The sequence below is a fragment of the Colias philodice genome, chromosome 18 (genome assembly GCF_061535455.1).
Source record: "Colias philodice isolate Cphi_HAF_F1 chromosome 18, ilColPhil1 Martin Lab GWU primary, whole genome shotgun sequence".
Taxonomy (NCBI): Eukaryota; Metazoa; Arthropoda; class Insecta; order Lepidoptera; family Pieridae; genus Colias; species Colias philodice.
Window position 1 is genome coordinate 2,623,665 of NC_143103.1, and position 19,925 is coordinate 2,643,589.

The window sequence follows — 19,925 nt, forward strand, 5'->3', positions numbered from 1 at the left end:
TTGAACGTGCATGAGCACTTTAACATTCCACTTTTTGCTAAAACGAGGGTACTCATGAAAATGTCAGACGTAACTCAATTTTGAGATCAACTTCAAAGTAATTCTGTCGTCATAAAATGTGAGAGACACTTAAAATTGAGAAGCGTTTGAGTAATTGAGTGGTTTATAAAGAAGTTTGGTATCGCAAAGGAAACTTCGACATATTCTAAAGATGGTTGTAACTTGTAATACTTTGAACGCTCGCCTTACGCTAACAATGTATTTTAATTTAAGCGCACGAATTTATATCTTGACTTTGTGACGTTCGGTGTTGTTGGAGATGTGTATTTTTTCATAATTTTTTGTAAACTTAAAACTAAGCACTTGCCTAATGTCGTAAATGTACACTACGCGTATGTGATACACAGTCTATCATTGAATAAACGAATAATTTGTGATCTTGTGGTTTTTCTTCAAATATTTATCCTTAAATCCCTAAGAATTATTTATCTCAGTTATAAGTTAAAATAATTTTTGACCAAGTAGCCAACTTTTGTGGAGAAAGACAAAAATTCTTGGTCTGGTAGTCAAAGGGCTAGCGCATACATACAACTTTTAGATGAACAACTATTTTGTTGTGTTTCATAAGTACACAGCAATATATGAACGTGCGCATATTATCAACTGGATCGACAAAAAAATCAAAAAGCCTCATCGATCTGCTTTTGATTAAAAAGTTGGACAACTGTCGATCTCACACTCATTTTGTATTGCAATGTATTGAAGTGCGCATACCATCGACTAAACAGTCGATCCACGACTGTTCAGTCTCGCACAGCTATACATTATTCCTCTATGGTCTCGCATTTGCATTGTAAGCGGCACAACGTTTGTTCTCACAATGGCGGGAACCATTACCGACGACACGGAAGAGTTTATTAATAATGTAGAAAAAAGGCCCGTGCTTAAAGCCTTAAAGAGTATTCCGATATAAATTTAAAAATTTTGTTTGGGTTACAAATCGACTGAAATCGATTGTATGCGCACCTCCGTCGACTCAACAGTTTAGTTGTGTAGAAATCACGACAAGTACACAACTCGACGAAACAGTTTAGTCGATTTAAAAGTTGTATGTATGCGCTAGCCCAAATGTGGCATTAATTGAAGGTGGATTATATGAATTTAGAAGGAGTGTTCATAATGGCATAAGTATGTTTAAATGAAATAATATTAGAGCAATTGTTGATGCTGTGTTCAAAAATAACTATTTATTTTTTGTTTGGTTTAAAACGGCGAAGTACGAATACGAAGAACGAAGTATCTGAAAAAGAAAGATAACGTTTTATATGGACAATAAATAATTATTCAAATGCTAGTTAATTTAAAGCTCTAAGGAAAATCTAAAGGAACATGAAGCTGATTTTGAGATAGTCAAATGTACCTGCAGTGCCTTTACCTAAGACATAAGTAGTAGATATCTTAAGTAAAAAGCTTTCACTATCGCTACTTTTAAGATCGAGTCTCGATTTATCTGTTTAAATAATACTTACAGATACAAATGTAGGGCGAGACAGTGGAATGTAGTGCCCTGCTCTAAATATTATAGGTCTCTTCATTCTTTCCATCACGATTATTAGCGACCTTCGAAATTTAGCGTTTTGTTCGTACCACGGACATAAGTATAGATATTCCCGAAGCTCTTGACTCTAATAAAATAGAAAATCGTTATGAGAAAAAATTAGATTATTCACTTTTAAAATCATTCACGCAAACTTATTGTTAGTTGTCAAAGTTAACATTACTTTAAATATTGTGGTAAAATTTCCAATGTTAGAAAAACATGCCCTCTATATTGTTACACGAGTATATTTTCAAAAATACCTTTGTAGTCAGTTCATTCCCGCACCAACAATATAAGAAGAGTTGCGACAGCATGGTCACCATGTAATTGAGCATAGAATAGAATTGAACACTGCTTGGTTCTGTCTGCAAACGCATAATAACAGTTAATTTTCTCATGTTCCACGTAATGCATGTATTTGTGGTAATGTGTGATTTTACTTACAATGGTAATTCTTAATCCTATGATGCAAATTATTCCAACAGTTCCACTCAGTTGAAAAAATATATTAGCGTGGTACGTGTTCTCTACCATTTCTATAAATCTAAACAGAGCAATTGTTATAAAAATATTAGTTCATCAAGCAATGTTTTTTTCCAAAATGTAAGTTGATAAGGACATCAATAAATCGTTAAAGCCTTACTTTACTACAGCTTGGTGTTGTTGAATACATTCATTCAAAAGTTTATTATTTTCATTTTCCATTTGCTTACAAACATCTTTTTTTAATCTCATACTCATTGGAATACTCTGCAACTAATTTATACATTGTTACTTGTGATTTTTGGCGGGAAACATATTTTACAATTTAAGTATTGTTATTTATATGTATATTATTTTGTTGTTTATAGAACCTTTTAATATTGTATCTAAAATATCTGTAGCATTTATTTCGAAGTACCTTTTTAACTTTATCAATGATAATTTCAAGTTCCGCACATCCGAATATTATCATGGAAAGCGCTGTGCTGTCCACCGCAAAGAAAAGTAAAGCGCTGATATAAATACTTATCATCTGATATACATATCCAATCTCATAGTGGGGTGATTTTTCGGGATCAACTGGCATCCTATGCAAAAATAAAAGTCATTCACGGATGAATAAATAGGTAACTATTAATGTTTGTTATTTGCCAAACAATATGATTTACACAGTAAACTCGGCATTAGAACTTTCGGCTCTACCTTCAATGCGAACTTCGACCGGCGCTGTCCAAACTTTTCTACTTCAATGAAAAATACATCACACAATGCAGAATTATGTTAAGACATGAAATTCATACACTACAATATTTAGAAAATGAACACTTACCATATTTTGAAAGGAAAAAATCTCGTTTCGGCTGTATCGAAAAGAGGCATTATCGCCCACAGGGTGCATGTAGTAATGGCACTAGTTAAGAAAACCGCGCACAGATTTTTTATTGTTTTCGCTTTAGATGATAGAATCCTGCGTTATTTAATAATTTAACAAAAACTTTATAATTTTACAGACACACATTCTATCCAACCAAGTACAAATACATCAAGCAACATTAGAAAACTGAATAAGCACATTTCTAGGAGAACTATTTTATATGAAGTGTTTATAGTAGGCACTTAGGCAGCTACATAATCTTAATTTGCAATAGCAACTAGTTACTAATTTTGCTAGGTACAAAAGAAGAGATTTTTTCTTCTTCATCCAATACATTTATGCATTCGTAGATTGTGACTTCTAAACTGTTCTGAACTCACTTCTCATGCTCCACAGATTGTGGCGCAAAAGTATCCACCACCATGAAACGAAGGAGGTCTTTCAAATTTTCCTTATTCATCATAAAAACTGTTGTCTTATAGCACACAGAGGCTTGCGTGAAAAGAAGATAGGAAGCTTCAGAAACTTCGTCGATATCTCCCCAGACCACCGCAACATACACAAACTCAAATAAAATAAAGGAAAACTGAGTGAACATAACCAAACACTTGTACATGGTAAGTAAAATAACATATTTCTCTGGAGGCATCCAAATGCCCAGATATTTTAAGATGATTCGAGGTCTGCTCAAGAAGAGATCGATGTTGGTGGCCATTTTAATGGATTATCGTGAAGTACTCATGTTCGGGATAGGTTTTATAGCTTAGAAATACCCAATCAAAGGGTGCTACCTTTTATTTATAATTATTTATTTCAGTAAGAACAATTAATTATACAAGAAAGTGATAAAGGTAGAAATACCCATTTTGGTTAAAGTATATTCAAATGTTATAATCCGAATTACGAATAGATACAATGGTGAAAAAATATAAAACACATAGGAGTGATTATAAAACATTTCCAACCATATTATTAGTTAGTAATATTCAAAGAAATAAATAATTTAGTTAATTGACAATTGCACTGAAAATTTTGAACCGTGTGTAAGAACTACATCATAAGTACCTACTTACCCTTACCTACACTAGATACAATGCAAAAATAGTTATATTATAATGTGCTAAATTAATGTGATCATACTGTATTTCCATAAAAGTTTCAAAGAATTAACAGCAATTAACAGAGCAAAGTTCTAATAGGTTTTGTTTACAAACTTAAACAAAGCAGTAATTTAAAGTATAAGCAATAATTTATATAATAGCCGTATGTTGTTTGTGGTTTCACACTATAATATTTAACGTACGTATTTTACTATTCTATCTATTACTTGGTTTGATTTAAAACTGCGATATAAGAGTACGACATACGAAGGATCTGTAAAAGGAAAGTGAAATTAGGTAATGACATTATTCATTAGAAGAACAAATTAAAATATTTTCAGGCAGGTCAGGTACAATAGGTCTATCGAGACACGACTCAGAACTCATGCATCTCAATCAATGTATCTTACATTTGATAATAGCTTATAGCAATAAAAGTTACATTTTAAAATCGTTTATTCATTGAAAATACTTATTATTTTAATGCAAATATCTTACGCTAACGAACGTCTGCCGTGACAAGCTGATATAATGTCCGGCTCGAAGGACCAGCGGGCGACTCATGCGCGTCATCGCGAAACACAACGTACGTTGGAACTTCACGTCCTGTTCATACCACTTGCTCATGTATAGTGCTGTGTGTAATTCTTCACTCTGAATAAATATATCGTTATTAATCAATCAATCAATATCAAATAGAACAAAGTAACTAGTTAATTCTATAATATCTCATTTGAGTAACTAACTCAGAAATCAAAGAGGATTCTAAGAGCATTCTAAGTATGTACCATAGTTTTTAACCGACTTCATATTTTTATTTTCCTACCTATAAGATAACTGATCCGGTGGCATAATGGTCCAGGAGCCCTAAATTTAGGGGGATCGACAACTGCGCTCACAATTAACGACTCGTTGTATGTTATGCTTTCAAAACAATAACTAATAAGCATTTTTTTTTCGATATATCCATTATCCATACTTACAGTGGCTGTAAGCTCATGGCCGCTCCAACAGCAGAGGAACATCTGACTCGTCATCACTATCAGATACACTATCAGGGATATAAACAACATGCTATGCTGCTCGACCTGTTAAAATACATATTGTATGAACGATGAATTCATTCGAAAAATACCAGGTTAAACGTAAATAAATTTTAATTCCAATAGCGAAATAGGTATATAGTTACGTAGGTAGTTTTTTAAAGTAAGTAAGTGAAACACATCTAAAATTATACTTACGACTAAAATTCGAAAAGCGCTCATTACAATAATTCCAACAGTGCCCGTTAGTTGAAATAAGAAATAAATATGGAACGCATCTTCAACTAATTCGGTGAATCTAAAATGATAAAAAAGTATAGTCCGGGATACATCGCCCATTTTTGCAAGTGATTACTATCAAGCTAATTTTTCGTGAGTAGCTTTATTTTGATGAGATGCCCAATAATTTCATGTACGAATCTCTCGATTGTGGTAGCTTACAGAGGTAACAAGGATAAAAATTTTTGATTTGACGGTTCTCAAATATTTATTACGCAATTTGTAGGACAATATGTCTGTTGAATTATATAAGTATTAAATAAGTGAAAATAAAAAAATCAGCTGGTTAGTAATCATTTATGATGACTTCGTTATCGATACACATTGGAAAGGGGGACTCTTTGATCAAACCATAGATTTTGTAGGACAAATATTTTTTCGAATAATTTAGATAATTATCTTGAGATTGAACAAAATAAACATTCAGTTAGTAATTAATATTTGAGAACCATCAAATCAAAATATTTTATCCTTGTTTCCTCTGGTAGCTACCACAATCGAGAGTTTTGTACATGAAATTATTGGGCATCTCATCAAAATAAAGCTACTCACGAAAAATTAGCTTGATAGTAATCACTTGCAAAAATGGGCGATGTATCCCGGACTAGTAGCAAGGTAGGCAAAGAAAATTTTTATAAATTCCTTTCTCGTAGTATTTACAGTTCTCTTCACAACAATTCAGTCACGATGGCCATAGTACTTACCTTACCACCGCTTGATACTGCTTCACGCACTCTATTAATTTCTCATTACCTCTTGCATAGTATTCGGTCCGATTTCTGACATCATCATCTTTATCTTTATAGGATTTGATCTAAGAATATAAAAAAAATCATACGAAAAATAACTTATTTTCTTAAAAACTAATTTAAAATTACACAAGGATCAAAGAGCATAGAGATATTAGTTAGTATAATCTGTAAATTATTCAACCCAATTTCATTGAAATAAATTCAAATAAGTATGAACTTACGCTCATCATTTTGTTCATAATAATCTCCATCTGCGCACACGCAAATATGACCATAGAGATGGCGACACTGTCCACCCCGAAGTACATCAACGCGCTCATGCAAATGGTTAGCTCTTGGAATATGTAGCCCAGTTCATATTGTGGAGAATTGTCTGGTTTTATCGGCATCCTAGTAAAAAAGTCGGTGAGAAAATGAAAGCAAATAATGAAAAATAATTGACGAAAGCCATCCGGCAGCTTGTATTCTTTAGACAAAACCTTTTAGAGCTTACCACATATCGAAAGGATACTTTCTGATGCCGACATCATCGAATAATGGTTTTATTCCCCAAATACCACAAATTGTTTCAGCAGCAACTATAAATGATAGCAATAAACGCTTTATCTTCCTAGCTTGTCTTTTTAGAATGCTGAAAAAATAAATACAGCCATCAGATTTTTCCTTAGGCGGGTTTTATGATCCTTATTCAGCAGTGCTGGTAGCCTTGCGAAGGTCTAGGATCAGGTGTACAAATTACAATGAAGAATCAGGAACTAAATATAAAATGCAACCAGATTCCAAGAACCCAGGAAGGGCTATGTTAAAATTGCTTTTTAGGACTTTAAAATTTTGTGAGAGTATAGATTTTTGTCAAAATTTGCATTTGGGCAGTATTGCCGTATTGAACCTTAGAAAAAGATAGGCCCTAAGGATAGGCCATTATTAATATTTTTTTTACCAGATATGTGGTTTGCATTGGGGTTTGAATGCATCACTGTTCATCTGTACAATCAACATTCTGATTATATCAATATTCACGTGGAATACTGTAATTTTGCAACACAAGCAAGCCTGGGTGAATAACAGGTATACAGCCTCCGACACCGCCTCCAAATCGCCCCAAACTTGCATGACGTAGATTATTTGGAAAAACAAAAATGAATATTGCAATATTAGCATAAATATTTTGTATAATTTTTGGAGAGTATTTTCCTTTGTTGGAGGAATCCATACTCCAAGTATTGACATTATTTTCTTAGCTCTACCAAAAAACAAATCATCTAATAATTCTGACGACATGATTGATAAAACAGTTAACAATAATATTGTCTCGATACTCTATTGTCGCAATTTATATAAGAGTAGGCTATTATTTAGAAATTATTTGATAAATGATCCAATTTACATAATGTGACCACTTAAACAATTGTATTGTGGTTTATTCTAAGTCTGTGTTTTAGAATATTTATTCGTTAAATGTTTGCTTATTATAAGGAATAGTCCACTATATTTTATGTTAATTATAAGTAAGTAGTTAGCTACATATATGTATACATCAATTTCTACATAATAAGTAAAAATTGATTATTTTACGGTTGGTACCTCTACTAGGTAAGTAAATAGCTCATCTTGTATTTACCTATAATACTTAGAAGGTCATTTATTGATTAATTATGCTTTTTTGGTGATTTTATTGTGTATTTCTTTATGTATCCAAAACAACTAGCTGCGTGCTTCAGCTTTCACCCCCGTAAATAAATTTTTCCTTTTGAACCTAATGTTCCTAATCCATAAGTGATATCAGAATAAAAAGTAGCCCAAGTTACACCGGTTGAAACGTGGAAGTTCCGTCAAAATCGGTCCAGCCGTTGCAGAGATTAACCGGAACAAACACAGACAAACATTGTAAAATTTACTATTTTGGTATATATACTGTATTAATTATACATCCACATTATGCATTTAGTAAAAAGCGGTTATTTTAATATTACAAACAGGCGCTCCAATGTAATTAATGGCAATAGATTAATATAACGACACAATAGCGTATGTACTATATAAATATGTATTATATAAATAGCGTATTTATTATATAAATGTTGTTTTTCGATATTGCGTAAATTTCAAAAATACAGTTTACTGTGAGTTTAAATTACAGCTTAAAATATATAAGCACAAATAATTTCCACTAAAAACAACCACGTACACCTGCAATATCCGAACGAATATTTGACGGATGATGTGTCAAGCTTACGTCAGTGATTAAATTGTCAAAATGATTATACAGGGACAATTTGTAAAGATAAACATTTTATTCCGATCCCCTTAAATTATGGTGCCTTAATTACGATATACGTAAAATTAAGAACATTCAACATGGACAGTGATATAAAGGAGTTCACATTACCGCCAGCTCCGCGGGGGTTGTGTTTCGATCGAAATGATTTCGTTAAGGTATCGCTAGTTTTTCAGCCGTACGGTAGGCAATTAGATCATTAACATGTCTTATTTTATTAAAATATTATCATTCATTTCGTAGACAAACTTTTCGGTGGACAACTTTTTGGCTGAACATGAAAATGCGGCCTCCTTGGAGACTATGCGAGATGATCTGGGCGTATACTTAAAAGTCCTTAGGGTGGCTATGATAGAACTCATTAACAAGGACTACGCTCATTTCGTCAATCTATGTGCTACTCTGATCGGATTTGATAAAACAATTGTAAAAATACAGGTTCCATTAGGGGAATTAAATCAAGAACTAGAAGTAAGTAATACCCCTTTAATGTATTTATTTTCATTTAAATTGAGTTCCATTTATATATAAAAATACCTAATTTAACTTGATTTATTTTTAGGATGTAAAAAAAACTATTGAAGATGCTATGAAAGAGCTCTCATTATGGTTAAATCAGAGGCATGCTCTATTAAAAAAGAAACAATTATTGAAATACTACAGTCAAACACTCAACTGTATTAGTTCCCTTGAAAGTATTCTACAAGACATCACCGACAAAAGTCGACAAGAGCAAATAATACTAGCTGACAGGGCAGCTATGGAATACAATCAGTTAAAGTTCTCTATAGCTAAATGTGATTCTATAGTTAAACCACAAATAAAGAAACAGTATAATGAAGTAGGAGGAAAATTAATTCAAATATTGAATGATCTTCTTTTCCAATTCTGGAATGATAGAAATGAAGATAATCTTCTCAAGACTTTAATGACATTAACTTCATTAGATAGAATCACAGAAACAGAGATGTTACTCAGGAAGCAAGCCATTGCACCATTATTACAAGAGATTGTGAATGAACCAGCTCTACAAAGAAGCAAGGAAGGCTTACAGGGGATCTATACTAAAATTCTATCCCTCCTTGATTCAAAACTGAATTTACTCTTAAAAGTTACAGAACATTCCAAGCTAACATTTCAAGTGCAGAAATATAGGTTTTTAGTTAACTGTTTTTGGTGTGAAGTTGAAAATCGATTGGAAGTCAATTTAGCATCAATTTTTGCTCCTGGAAATCCACAATTATTTTACAAAAGATACACAGAAAGTATGTTATTTATTAAAAAACTAGAGGAGTATTGTGCAAGCAAAGATAATATAAAATTACTGCATGCTACACCGGAATATAAGAGCTTTCAGAGACGTTGGAATCTCCCAGTTTATTTCCAAATAAGGTTTCAAGAAATTGCAGGTATGGAAGATTGTCATGAATAATTAATATATTGTGGTGAAAGTAGGAATTGTTTCTGCTTCAATGAACTTTCTTTTAAATAAAAAATGAATGCTTGAATATTTGGTTGAAATATCACAACTATGGGCAATTAATTTGAAAGCTATTAAATTTTACTTTTTGTGTTAAATTAATTTTTAGGTGGTTTTGAGTCATCATTGAAAGCAAGTCCAACAAAGGAGAATCATGATGAATTTGTGTTAGTAGAGACTTACAAGTGTTGGAAGGCATTACAGGATTGTTGGTCTGATGGGATACACATTGAGGCGTTGTCACACAAATTTTGGAAGTTATCTCTCCAGATTTTATCCAGATATGCCTCTTGGACAAAAATGTGTTGTCTGCAAGTAAGAAATTTGTCACCATATTCATTATTACTTTAACTACATTAATTTTTGTGATTACTAAAATACATACTCATATATTTTGCTATTATTTTTTTTTATTTTTACTAGAAACCAACTACACCTAAACTGGACTCCACAAGTATTAACAAAAACTTAATTGTTGATTGTATAAACCTATACAATGACACAATAATGCTGCTTCAAAAGTTGCCAGATCTCTTGCAATTAGTAGAGTCCAAAATGTCTAATTTGAGAAGTAAAGAATTATTGGGCCAAAGTATAAAGCCTACAGAAGAATTACTTCATCACATCAAAGAAATCATCAAAGAAAGTATAGTCAATGAATTATTTGACTTCTGCAATGTACACTTGAAACAAGTTAGTGATATACCAAGATTGTATAGAAAGACTAACCGTAGTATACCTACGAGACCATGCAACTATATTGATACCATTGTAAAAACTGTAAATGACTTCAAAGGAGATTCCGAGAAAAAGCTTGATAATGCCTTTTTGAGTAACATATTTGAATCTTTGTTCAATACAATGACATTGTCGTAAGTACTTTTTCATTCTTATTATGTGCATCATTTATTAGTTTCTCATGCAGTTGCAATAAATTTAATATTGCTTTCAGTTATTGTAAATATGTAGAAGATGTTTTAACATCAGTGCAAAAAACTGAAGAATCATTGAGAAGACTGAAACAAATTCGAGAAGTCACTTCACAACAGAATAACGAGACAACTGGTGTGACAGACGGAGACAAAATCAGATTACAATTAAATGTTGATGTTGTACATTATACTAAATTAGCAGAATCACTTCATATTAATGTAAATAAAGTGCACAAGCTAACAGATTTAAAATCTATGGTAAATGAAGCTGTAAAAAATATAGATAATAAATGATATGCCCAGTTATATACTCTGGACTTTTATTAATTGGCAATAAGAAAAAATAAAACATTTGTATTTAACATAAACATGTATTTGATCAGATTAATAAAAATTGTATGATTTGAAAAAATAGATACCATTCACTTATCACTTAAAATAACAAGGCAAATTATTAATACTATTTTTGTGGAACAAAGTATTTCATAATTGAGTTTGGTTTGGTTTTGTTCATGTTGCGAGTGATAGCTCTTGGCATATCTGAATTGGAGGGATTTTTCCACATTGATTTTAATTCTTGTTGCATTTCTTCTGGCAGTGCATTAAATACTTCTTTATCGACATAACTTGGACATTCATCACAATTGCCACCTTCGGCAATGTCTCTCATTGCATCTGAATTATCAGACACATCTTTTGCAGGACTCGCTCTTGGAGTTAAAGACCTGTCTCTGGAATTCAGTCTTAGCTCTGAGACCTTTTCAAGCTCCTTTGAATTCAACCTCAGTTCCCCCACTTTCAACTTACTAGGTGATGCAACATCTTCTCTGGATAAACATCGTCTTTTGGCAATCCATGTTACCTTTTTAGGCTTTTTTGGTGATGGTTCTACTTCAGCATCAGAGAGATCAGTTGTTGTGCTGCTGCTGGGAGACACTGCAGAGTAATCCATGGAGGATGCTGATGTATCACAGTCACTCTGTATGTTGAGAACTGACTGGACAGATAAATCATTCATGAGGTAATTTACAATAGAACTTCTTCCAGTCATCCGTTCTTGGAACTTTGTAAAAGCCAACCCTACTAATGTCAAATGGAATGGTTTAGATAAATCAATAAGTTTATTAAATAATCTCATTATTATGGTCATAAGTTTCTCCTGCCCTGCTTCTGTGACTGACACCGTACCACTGTTAATTGTGAAAATAGATGGTGAGATCTGGCATTGCCTCGACTCTCTGTGACTACTGAGTCTTTTTACATCTTTCTTTCTTAGAGTCACTCTTAATGAGACAGGAATGCGACCATCTTCCCTAACCAGAATGAGCAACCTTTGTAAAAGTGCAGTAAACTTTTCCTCAACTTCACTCTTTACACTAACTGTCTTAAAACTATCTTCTAAACCTATACTTTGTGGTCTGCCCGTTTGTTTGACTGGAGTATTATCCTCACCTAAACTTAAATTTTTCAGTCTAACAGCCATATCACTGCTAAAGTGTTTTTTTAAAACATCTAGGGACACTTGTTGTAAATCACTGACAGATACAATGTTGTGTGATATTAATGTTTCTGTTGTTTTCGATCCTATACTTGGAATAGAGCGTACACTCTCTAGAGTTGACATAAAACTTACACCATGTTCTGGATAAATAGTAGTTTGATCATTTGGTTTGTGTAAGGGACATATTAGTTTTGAAAGTAGTTTGTTATGTGCTACACCAGCACATGTTGTGAAACCTAAATCATCCAGTATCTTTTGACGCATTTCATTAGCTATTTGTGATGCTATTTTCAGTCTTGTGTGACAGCCGCAGGGGCAATCCATAGAGGGTTCACTGTATAAATGACCAGTGATTGTAAGATTACCAATATTTGTACTTTTTAATTTTTCTTGAATCAAATTTGTGACATCAATAAAATTTTCATCCATACCTAACTTCTCTACTGGAGATTTCCAATTTTGTAAAAGTAAAAATATTTTATTTGAGGCAGCTCTGTAATCGTGTAAGTCTTCTCCATTTAATAACTTTAAATTAGGGCATACTTTGAGTGCATCTGTAACAAGCATACACTTTTTAATTCCGTATTTTCTTGCCTCATAATTACTTGTTACGACGATATTTTTCTGTTGAATTCCAAGTGGTTCTGAGCGTAATTCTGGTTTCCGTAACATTTCTACTTGAGCATAAAAACAGTCTATGTCGATGTGTATTATGCTTTTACCGTGGTCGCTTGTTATATCGGTAAATGTAGAGCTGCTCGAATCCATGTCCCTGCGGATAATTCACACAGTTTCGTCATAATTTACTTTGTTCTGACTAACTTTTTACCTGTTGCGATACAATACTATTTTATAAGTCAGAACCTTACCTGACGTCCATGACCCTATTATGAAATGATTGGCTGAATGTATTAGTATATAAGTATGTAAAATAAGTTAAAATTTATAGCTTTTCTTTCATAAAATCCAAAATATTGATATTTTTAATCAGACAATCACGACACATCAACAGAGACAATGTTGCCTGCATTATAAAGAAAAGTAACGGCAGACTATAATTGGATCACAGATTATTAAATTATTGAAATATGCTCGATGAGTGTGAATATAAAACACTATTTTAGACTATTCAGTATTCTTTAATTGTTTCATTCTTAAGTTTCATTGGTAAAATTTATTTATTTAAATGCTGCAGAAAACCAGTAGGTTTAAATAATTTGCTGGCCAAAAATTTTATGGCCGGCAATTTATAAATTTCTTTTAATATGTACTAACTTATTTAGAGAAACTGTTGTATTAAGAATAGAAATCGCTGAATGATTACGCGATGATGAAATGTATATATTATGTACTTGATAAAGAGGAATTTGCCATATTATGTACTATGTCCTTGATCTGTGCCTAAATCTGTGCTTACAAAGCCCGATTGCAGTTGCAGTTGCATTGCAGTCCGATTGTAGAATGAAGCAATATTTGTTATATATGTTATAGTGCGTTATACAAATACATAAAAAACATTGTTGAAACGATCTAAATAAGGACAAAGGAAGGAAAATTAATATCTTGAACATTTGTGATAAAAAATAAGACTTGGCTTAAAGGTCTCGTAGCCAGGCCATTAAATCTTCAAGAAAACATTGATATATTTTTGTCAAAGTTTAATGTCAATGTCACTTTTGAAAGTTCAAAGTGGGTGTTCGTCACTGCTCAATGTTCGAGTTTATTGTAAATCCCTCTAGAATTATTTAATGGGATTTATTACTGTGTAGTGATGAACACGTAAAGTATAGCAATGGAGGGATTGCCTTCAGGTGATATTCAAGCCAAATATCAAAAATTAGCAGCTGAATATTCAAAGGTAAAAGTTGTAAACCTATATAATCATTGATAAAGATGCAATGCAGTATTGTCGGTTATAATAAATCTATTATTTCCGCTTACAGCTCAGGGTTCATGTAAAGGTATTGAAAAAAGGTGTATTAGATGAGCAAGCTAAATCGAATGAATTGCGGGAGTTACTAAAAGAAAAAGAAAAATCATTGCGTAAAGGAGAATTAGAGATAGATTCTTTAACTTTTAGAAATCAGCAATTGACGCGACGCGTATCTGTTTTGCAAGATGAAATTGAACAAACACAGGTATTTGTATTTACAATATTTACATTTTATTTATTTACATGTACTTATATATTAGAACATTATGGATACTATGTACAAATATGTGTTGATAATATGTACAGTGATATCAATCATATTATGTATCATGCATATGTGGAAGCATTTTACTTCTATTTCAATAATTGATCTTCTTTACAAATGATTATCAAGCCTTCTTCTTTATTCAGTTTATCTATAATTTAAAGTAATACTATTGAATAAATTGCTATAATGTTTCATTTTTTCAATGTTATAGACAAAACTAACTAAAAAATCAAAGAGCAAAGATGATAAAGCCCCTTCAAATAGCAATCCTGCACCGTTGGACGCAGGGTTACTTCAAGAGGAGCTGCAAAAGAAAATTATTGAAAATGCCCAGTATGCTTCTCAGGTATTCGTCTTATTGGTCTTTGAAAAACAGACTCTTAACTTTTGAAAGATAAAGGAAGTTTGTTTGGTTTAAATATTGGAACAAATGTGGGAGTTGTACATTTATTTTTAAGTTAAAATTACATTGATTTGTAGGTACCTATGTAATAGATATATTTTCAGAGAGCAAACAATGTTATTGTAATTTGAACCTAGAGGAATCAATATGTCATTGATAGCATTATTTGTATCATGCAATTGAATTTAAATTTGAAATTTTACTATGCAATCTCAAGTTTTGAAGTACATTATAGAATATTTAATAGAAAAGTACCACTTGGTAAAGAAAAACTGTATCCATGTGACTGATAATATTTTGCAGGAATAAACTATAAATTATTTATTTAATTTTCACATTTATATTTTACACCAAGCCTCACATAGATTGATTACCTCTAAATCATAACTTATTTTAAAATTTCAGCTCTCCGACAAAACATTTGAAGTGTCCCAACTGCAAGCATCAATCGAAGACTGCAACCGTCACATGACAGAGTGTGAAAGTAGATATAAGTGTGAAATCGCTAAATTAAAGAATAAGAATCAAGAATTACAGTTTGCTTTGGAAGAAGCTAGAAAGGAACGGTTAGGTGGAACGCCAAAGGTGCAGGCCAGTAGTCAAGCTAGTTGTAATGGTGACTTTTTGTCGGAAGGCGGAAGTTTGGTAATACAATTATGATTTTGTATTCTTATTGGATTATTTTTTACTGTCTAAGATTTTTTTATTATGATTTTGTTGTTTGAATTAAAGTTGCAGTAAAAACCAGCTAAGGACTATGTTGAACAGTAGTTTGATTAGATTATATTTCAATTTATTTAAAATTACATAAATCAGCACAAAAATTTAGAAAATATTAATGTTTTTGTGTAGGTAAAATTCAAATATGGTTTAAAAAGTAGTTGAATATAAAAGTTGATGGTTTTATAAGCATTCATATTACGCCGTTAGTAATGATCGAAATTATAAAATATGTATTTATTTTAGATTGGCAGTGAAGATGCCCTTAGTTCAGTAGACGACTTGCATATAAATGAACAGCTGAGCAATAAGTTACATAACTCTGAACAGGTAAATATTAATGCTGTTGAATTATTACAGTAATGCAGTTAATATTGAATTGTATTTTCATTTTTGTACATACATTTTTTATTATAAATTAGCTTACCGGCCGCGGCTTCGCCTGCTTTGTCTAAAACTTAATAAATTATATACTAAAACCTTCCTCTTGAATCACTTTATCTACAGAGAAAGCGACTTTGTTTTATACTATGTAGTGATACAATATGTTCTGCATGTTTGTCCAATTTTAATTTTAAAATTTAATGATGATGGTGATCAAGCACAAGCGTAGCTGAATTAGTATTATATATTACTATGATATTGATATTTATCAAACAGCACTTATTATTTACATCTAAGAATATCTGTATGACCAAGATTATTTTCAGCAGTCCCCGAGTGCCACACGTCTTTTTTTTTTATAAGTTAAAACATTATTTTGTAGGAGAACCAAAAGCTCCGTATGGAATATGGAATGCTGCAGCTAGAGAACGAAAGCCTCAAGTTAGAGATTAGCAAACACGTGTCCGCGTCGCAAAGGAGAAGGGGAGATACGCACGACTCTGGGGACTTTAATATGTTTAGTGAAACTTCTATAGGTATGTGTTGTTTGTATTTTTTTTTTGAGTTGACCATTCTTGAATTATAAGTTTTGAGTTGAGTTTGATTATAATATTAAAAGTATTCTGTAATATAATTTGCGCTGTTACAAGTTTAAACTGTTACTAATCAGGCAATAACCATAAAATTCAATTCCTTTGTACTATGTATTTCTAATTCTTTCTAACATTATTAAAATTAGCTATTTGCTTGATGTTATTTCAGCATCTTACAATGGATCTGATTATGTTATTTAGCATTTAAAGGGGTTAATAAATAATAAAAATTAATTGCTGAATAAGTTGCGAAGCGTAAAACTCGAGAACGGCTTGACCAATTCGAATATTTTTTTTTTAATAACTTATGAAAAAGTAGCAATAGGGCAGAACAACATCTTATCTTGGCACCTATTTAAAATATGAATTTAATATTTTTACAACAGATGGCGAGGGTAGGATAACAGGATTGTTAGGAAGTCTGCAAGTGCCGTTCCTCCTCAATGGGGAGGTGCAAGAGCGAGAGGAGAGGATGCTGTCCTACTTCCGCAGCAAGATCAGCAAGCTCAGCGCTGAGAGGGACGAACTTATCAGCAATGCTGAACATTATGTTAAAGAGGTGTGTTGACGATCTTTTTTAGTGCAAGGTGTATTTACTTATGCTGAATTACCTAGTTAAAGCTTAATTTAATGTTTGAACTTTGAACATTTTTAAACAATAGGAAAAAAAATATTATTTTATTTATTTATTTATTTAACCATTTATTGTACCACACTATTTAACATTACAATATACAGTATATATTATATTTGTATTGTAAATACAAGGTACATATTATGATGATAGACCTCACGGTAGCATTTTCTCTATTAGTTTATATTTATAAGATTAATTTTTTTTTAATTTTACAAAACTAGGAATCCAAAAAAAAAATATTTTTTATTTTTTAGTGTGAAATGTTAAGGCTGCGATTCGAAGAATTACAACAGGAAAAAGAAACGGACGCAAACACGATACAAGACAAACACGATACTATAGCGAGGCTGGTTAGTATTTGAAATTGTTAATATTGAATTATTAAATCACAATTTAATTAAGATGAATAGATTTAGTGTATAAAGATTAGAAGTAAATACAATTTTTCATACAACGATTATGGTTAAAAATACTACATAATAATATGACATCCTGACTTTTATACTATCTGTGGACCCCTACTCACAACGCGCCGATATTTGTCACCCGCTTGCGGTGCTACGTTAATTTTTTTTATGCAGAAAATGCCCATATTAGCGATGCGGTATTTGTCGTCTGCAAAAAAATTTGCTCAAAACAACTTCACGTTGTTTTTATGTAAACAGCGTATGCATATCTATATGTTACATTGAGCATAAAAATTAAAAAGTACCTCACACGCGAGACACCTGTATATATATTTATTATTTACATTATGTTTTGTACAGGAGGAGGAACTCCACTCGACGTCGCACAACTACGAGCAGCAGATGAGCGTGCTGACGGAGCACGTGGCCGCGCTCAACGACCGGCTCGCGGAGCAGCACGACCAGCTGCTGCAGCTCAAACATCACCTCGCTAGGAAGAAGTAGCACCCTGTGTACATGATGTACACGCGTAGTCTATACTTGTACAGGCAGTGTATACAGTGTACATACGCAGTGTTATCGGAAAGAAGTAGCACCCTGTATACATGCTATACATGCGAATATACATGCTGTAAACGTGTACTCCATACACAAGCGAAGTATATACACTATTCTGTGTTACACATGTGCGCTCGTCATTGGGTAGAAATAGCATCCTGTGTAGTGTACATCCTAAACAGGCAGTATATAAAGTGTTACACGTCAGCGGGAAGAAATAGCACCCTGTATACATGATGTACACATACACCGATACAGGCTTATAAAGTGTTACACATGTGCGCCGTGGAGGTGTTTCGTCACTGCACTGGGACGAAGTAGCACCCTGAATTTACTCTTCCCACACGGATATACATACATAACAATTGTTTAGGATGTTCTAAAAACATTTTTTTGAAAAACGGTAACTTACATACACGCAGCCTTATGGGAATGAAGTTATAATGTTATAAAAATTCAATAAAAGAGTAGCTGAGCTCTTTAAGTTGTCATCAAAAACAGCTTTTGGTACCTTTTTTACTTACATTCTTATACCTTTATGCTATAAGATTAGCCTTATAATATAAAAGTACACAATATAAAAATTTATAAGGAAAGAAATATGCAATAAAAATTGAACATAGTATATTTAATGAATATTATACAAGTTAGAGTACGTTATTTTGATAAAAAAAAGTAATCCCATGCAAATATAATTGCCAACCTTGTATTATTGTATTAATCCATTTACCTATATTTTTGCAAGTGACAAGACAGTGCTCTTTTTCTGCCTAGAAAATTAGTAAGGAAAGCTGGTATGAACGATAGTGTGAATACATTTTGGAAAGATACGGGCGGAATATCAATCATCCAAAAACCATATATTGACGTCATTGGTGCGTTTAAAAAGATACGAAAACAAAACCCGTCCCTTTTTCATTAAACTTGGGTATGTCTGTAAAAGCAATGATTTAACTTAGATCTGTTTAAAGAGTGGCGGTAGGAGATACGGAGCTTTGAGTGCTCTCAAAATTAAAAAATTTTTTAGATCTCTGTGCTAAGATACGATGTAACTTTGTAAGGGCCTTTATGTTATCTTGTTTTACCTGTATGTAAATAATGCTGTGTCTACACGAAATTAGAAAATATAGGTGCGTTTTAAAAAAGTAAAGCGTTATTTTATAAGAATACGGATCTTTGTATGTAGACACAGCATTATATGTATAGAAAACTTTTAACTTAATCATTCCTGTGCTACTTATCTCTTCAGGCCTAAATATTTTAGTGCTTTTCGGCTAGTGATTATTTTCATTTATCACCCTATTCATTGTGATGGATGTATTTATATTTAAATAAAATGTTAATTTAGTCAACTTTCATTTAATATAAGCTTAAATATATATTTATTATTTTAGAAGCAATTCTATAAAATATATGCGTATATTTACGAGTTTAACATCTACTGACGAATGTAAGCGTTATTTTAGAATTACTTTGTATAATTTTAGGATATTGCAGAAAATAGAAACACACTCACCAAACAAATAAATTTTCCCTTCAAACCATCGCAAATTTATTTAAACTTTCTGATGATTTTTTTTTAAGACTCTTCGTATTAACATGTAACTAGTATTTCATTACCATTGTAAGAAATTTGCCATCAATCTTTGTTTGGAACATATATTTTTTTGAGAAATATTAAAGTGTGGATGTATTAGTTA

The 19,925-nt window shown here is 32.2% G+C and overlaps 6 protein-coding genes across 6 annotated transcripts in view; 3 read left to right on the top strand and 3 right to left on the bottom strand.

Moving 5' to 3' along the window:
• The window catches only part of spas (spastin), an 89,384-nt gene that overhangs the window by 47,604 nt on the left and 21,855 nt on the right, over positions 1 to 19,925 (top strand). The gene's annotated exons all lie outside the window — the stretch shown is intronic.
• LOC149480285 (4-vinylanisole receptor-like) lies at positions 1,132 to 3,672 on the bottom strand. Its single transcript, XM_089706646.1, has 8 exons — positions 3,338 to 3,672; positions 2,913 to 3,050; positions 2,502 to 2,670; positions 2,244 to 2,356; positions 2,045 to 2,144; positions 1,861 to 1,965; positions 1,530 to 1,685; positions 1,132 to 1,300 (listed from the first exon to the last, which is right to left on the bottom strand). The coding sequence occupies exons 1-8, from the start codon at positions 3,670 to 3,672 to the stop codon at positions 1,244 to 1,246; spliced, it is 1,173 nt and encodes a 390-aa protein (XP_089562772.1). The 3' UTR covers positions 1,132 to 1,243.
• Positions 3,824 to 7,412, bottom strand: LOC149480286 (odorant receptor 70a-like). Its single transcript, XM_089706300.1, has 8 exons — positions 7,072 to 7,412; positions 6,625 to 6,762; positions 6,353 to 6,521; positions 6,084 to 6,193; positions 5,299 to 5,398; positions 5,041 to 5,145; positions 4,556 to 4,711; positions 3,824 to 4,331 (listed from the first exon to the last, which is right to left on the bottom strand). Exons 1-8 carry the CDS (start codon positions 7,410 to 7,412, stop codon positions 4,281 to 4,283), a joined length of 1,170 nt encoding a protein of 389 aa, XP_089562426.1. The 3' UTR covers positions 3,824 to 4,280.
• Positions 8,362 to 11,131, top strand: Cog2 (conserved oligomeric Golgi complex subunit 2). Its single transcript, XM_089706837.1, has 6 exons — positions 8,362 to 8,567; positions 8,653 to 8,880; positions 8,972 to 9,818; positions 9,999 to 10,204; positions 10,313 to 10,761; positions 10,842 to 11,131. Exons 1-6 carry the CDS (start codon positions 8,490 to 8,492, stop codon positions 11,113 to 11,115), a joined length of 2,082 nt encoding a protein of 693 aa, XP_089562963.1. The 5' UTR covers positions 8,362 to 8,489; the 3' UTR covers positions 11,116 to 11,131.
• PolI (DNA polymerase iota) lies at positions 11,173 to 13,339 on the bottom strand. Its single transcript, XM_089706838.1, has 2 exons — positions 13,192 to 13,339; positions 11,173 to 13,094 (listed from the first exon to the last, which is right to left on the bottom strand). The coding sequence occupies exons 1-2, from the start codon at positions 13,200 to 13,202 to the stop codon at positions 11,282 to 11,284; spliced, it is 1,824 nt and encodes a 607-aa protein (XP_089562964.1). The 5' UTR covers positions 13,203 to 13,339; the 3' UTR covers positions 11,173 to 11,281.
• On the top strand, positions 13,988 to 18,282 carry LOC149480289 (uncharacterized). The gene is made up of 9 exons (XM_089706335.1): positions 13,988 to 14,180; positions 14,266 to 14,460; positions 14,735 to 14,869; positions 15,332 to 15,571; positions 15,893 to 15,976; positions 16,413 to 16,566; positions 17,010 to 17,182; positions 17,515 to 17,610; positions 18,028 to 18,282. Exons 1-9 carry the CDS (start codon positions 14,115 to 14,117, stop codon positions 18,169 to 18,171), a joined length of 1,287 nt encoding a protein of 428 aa, XP_089562461.1. The 5' UTR covers positions 13,988 to 14,114; the 3' UTR covers positions 18,172 to 18,282.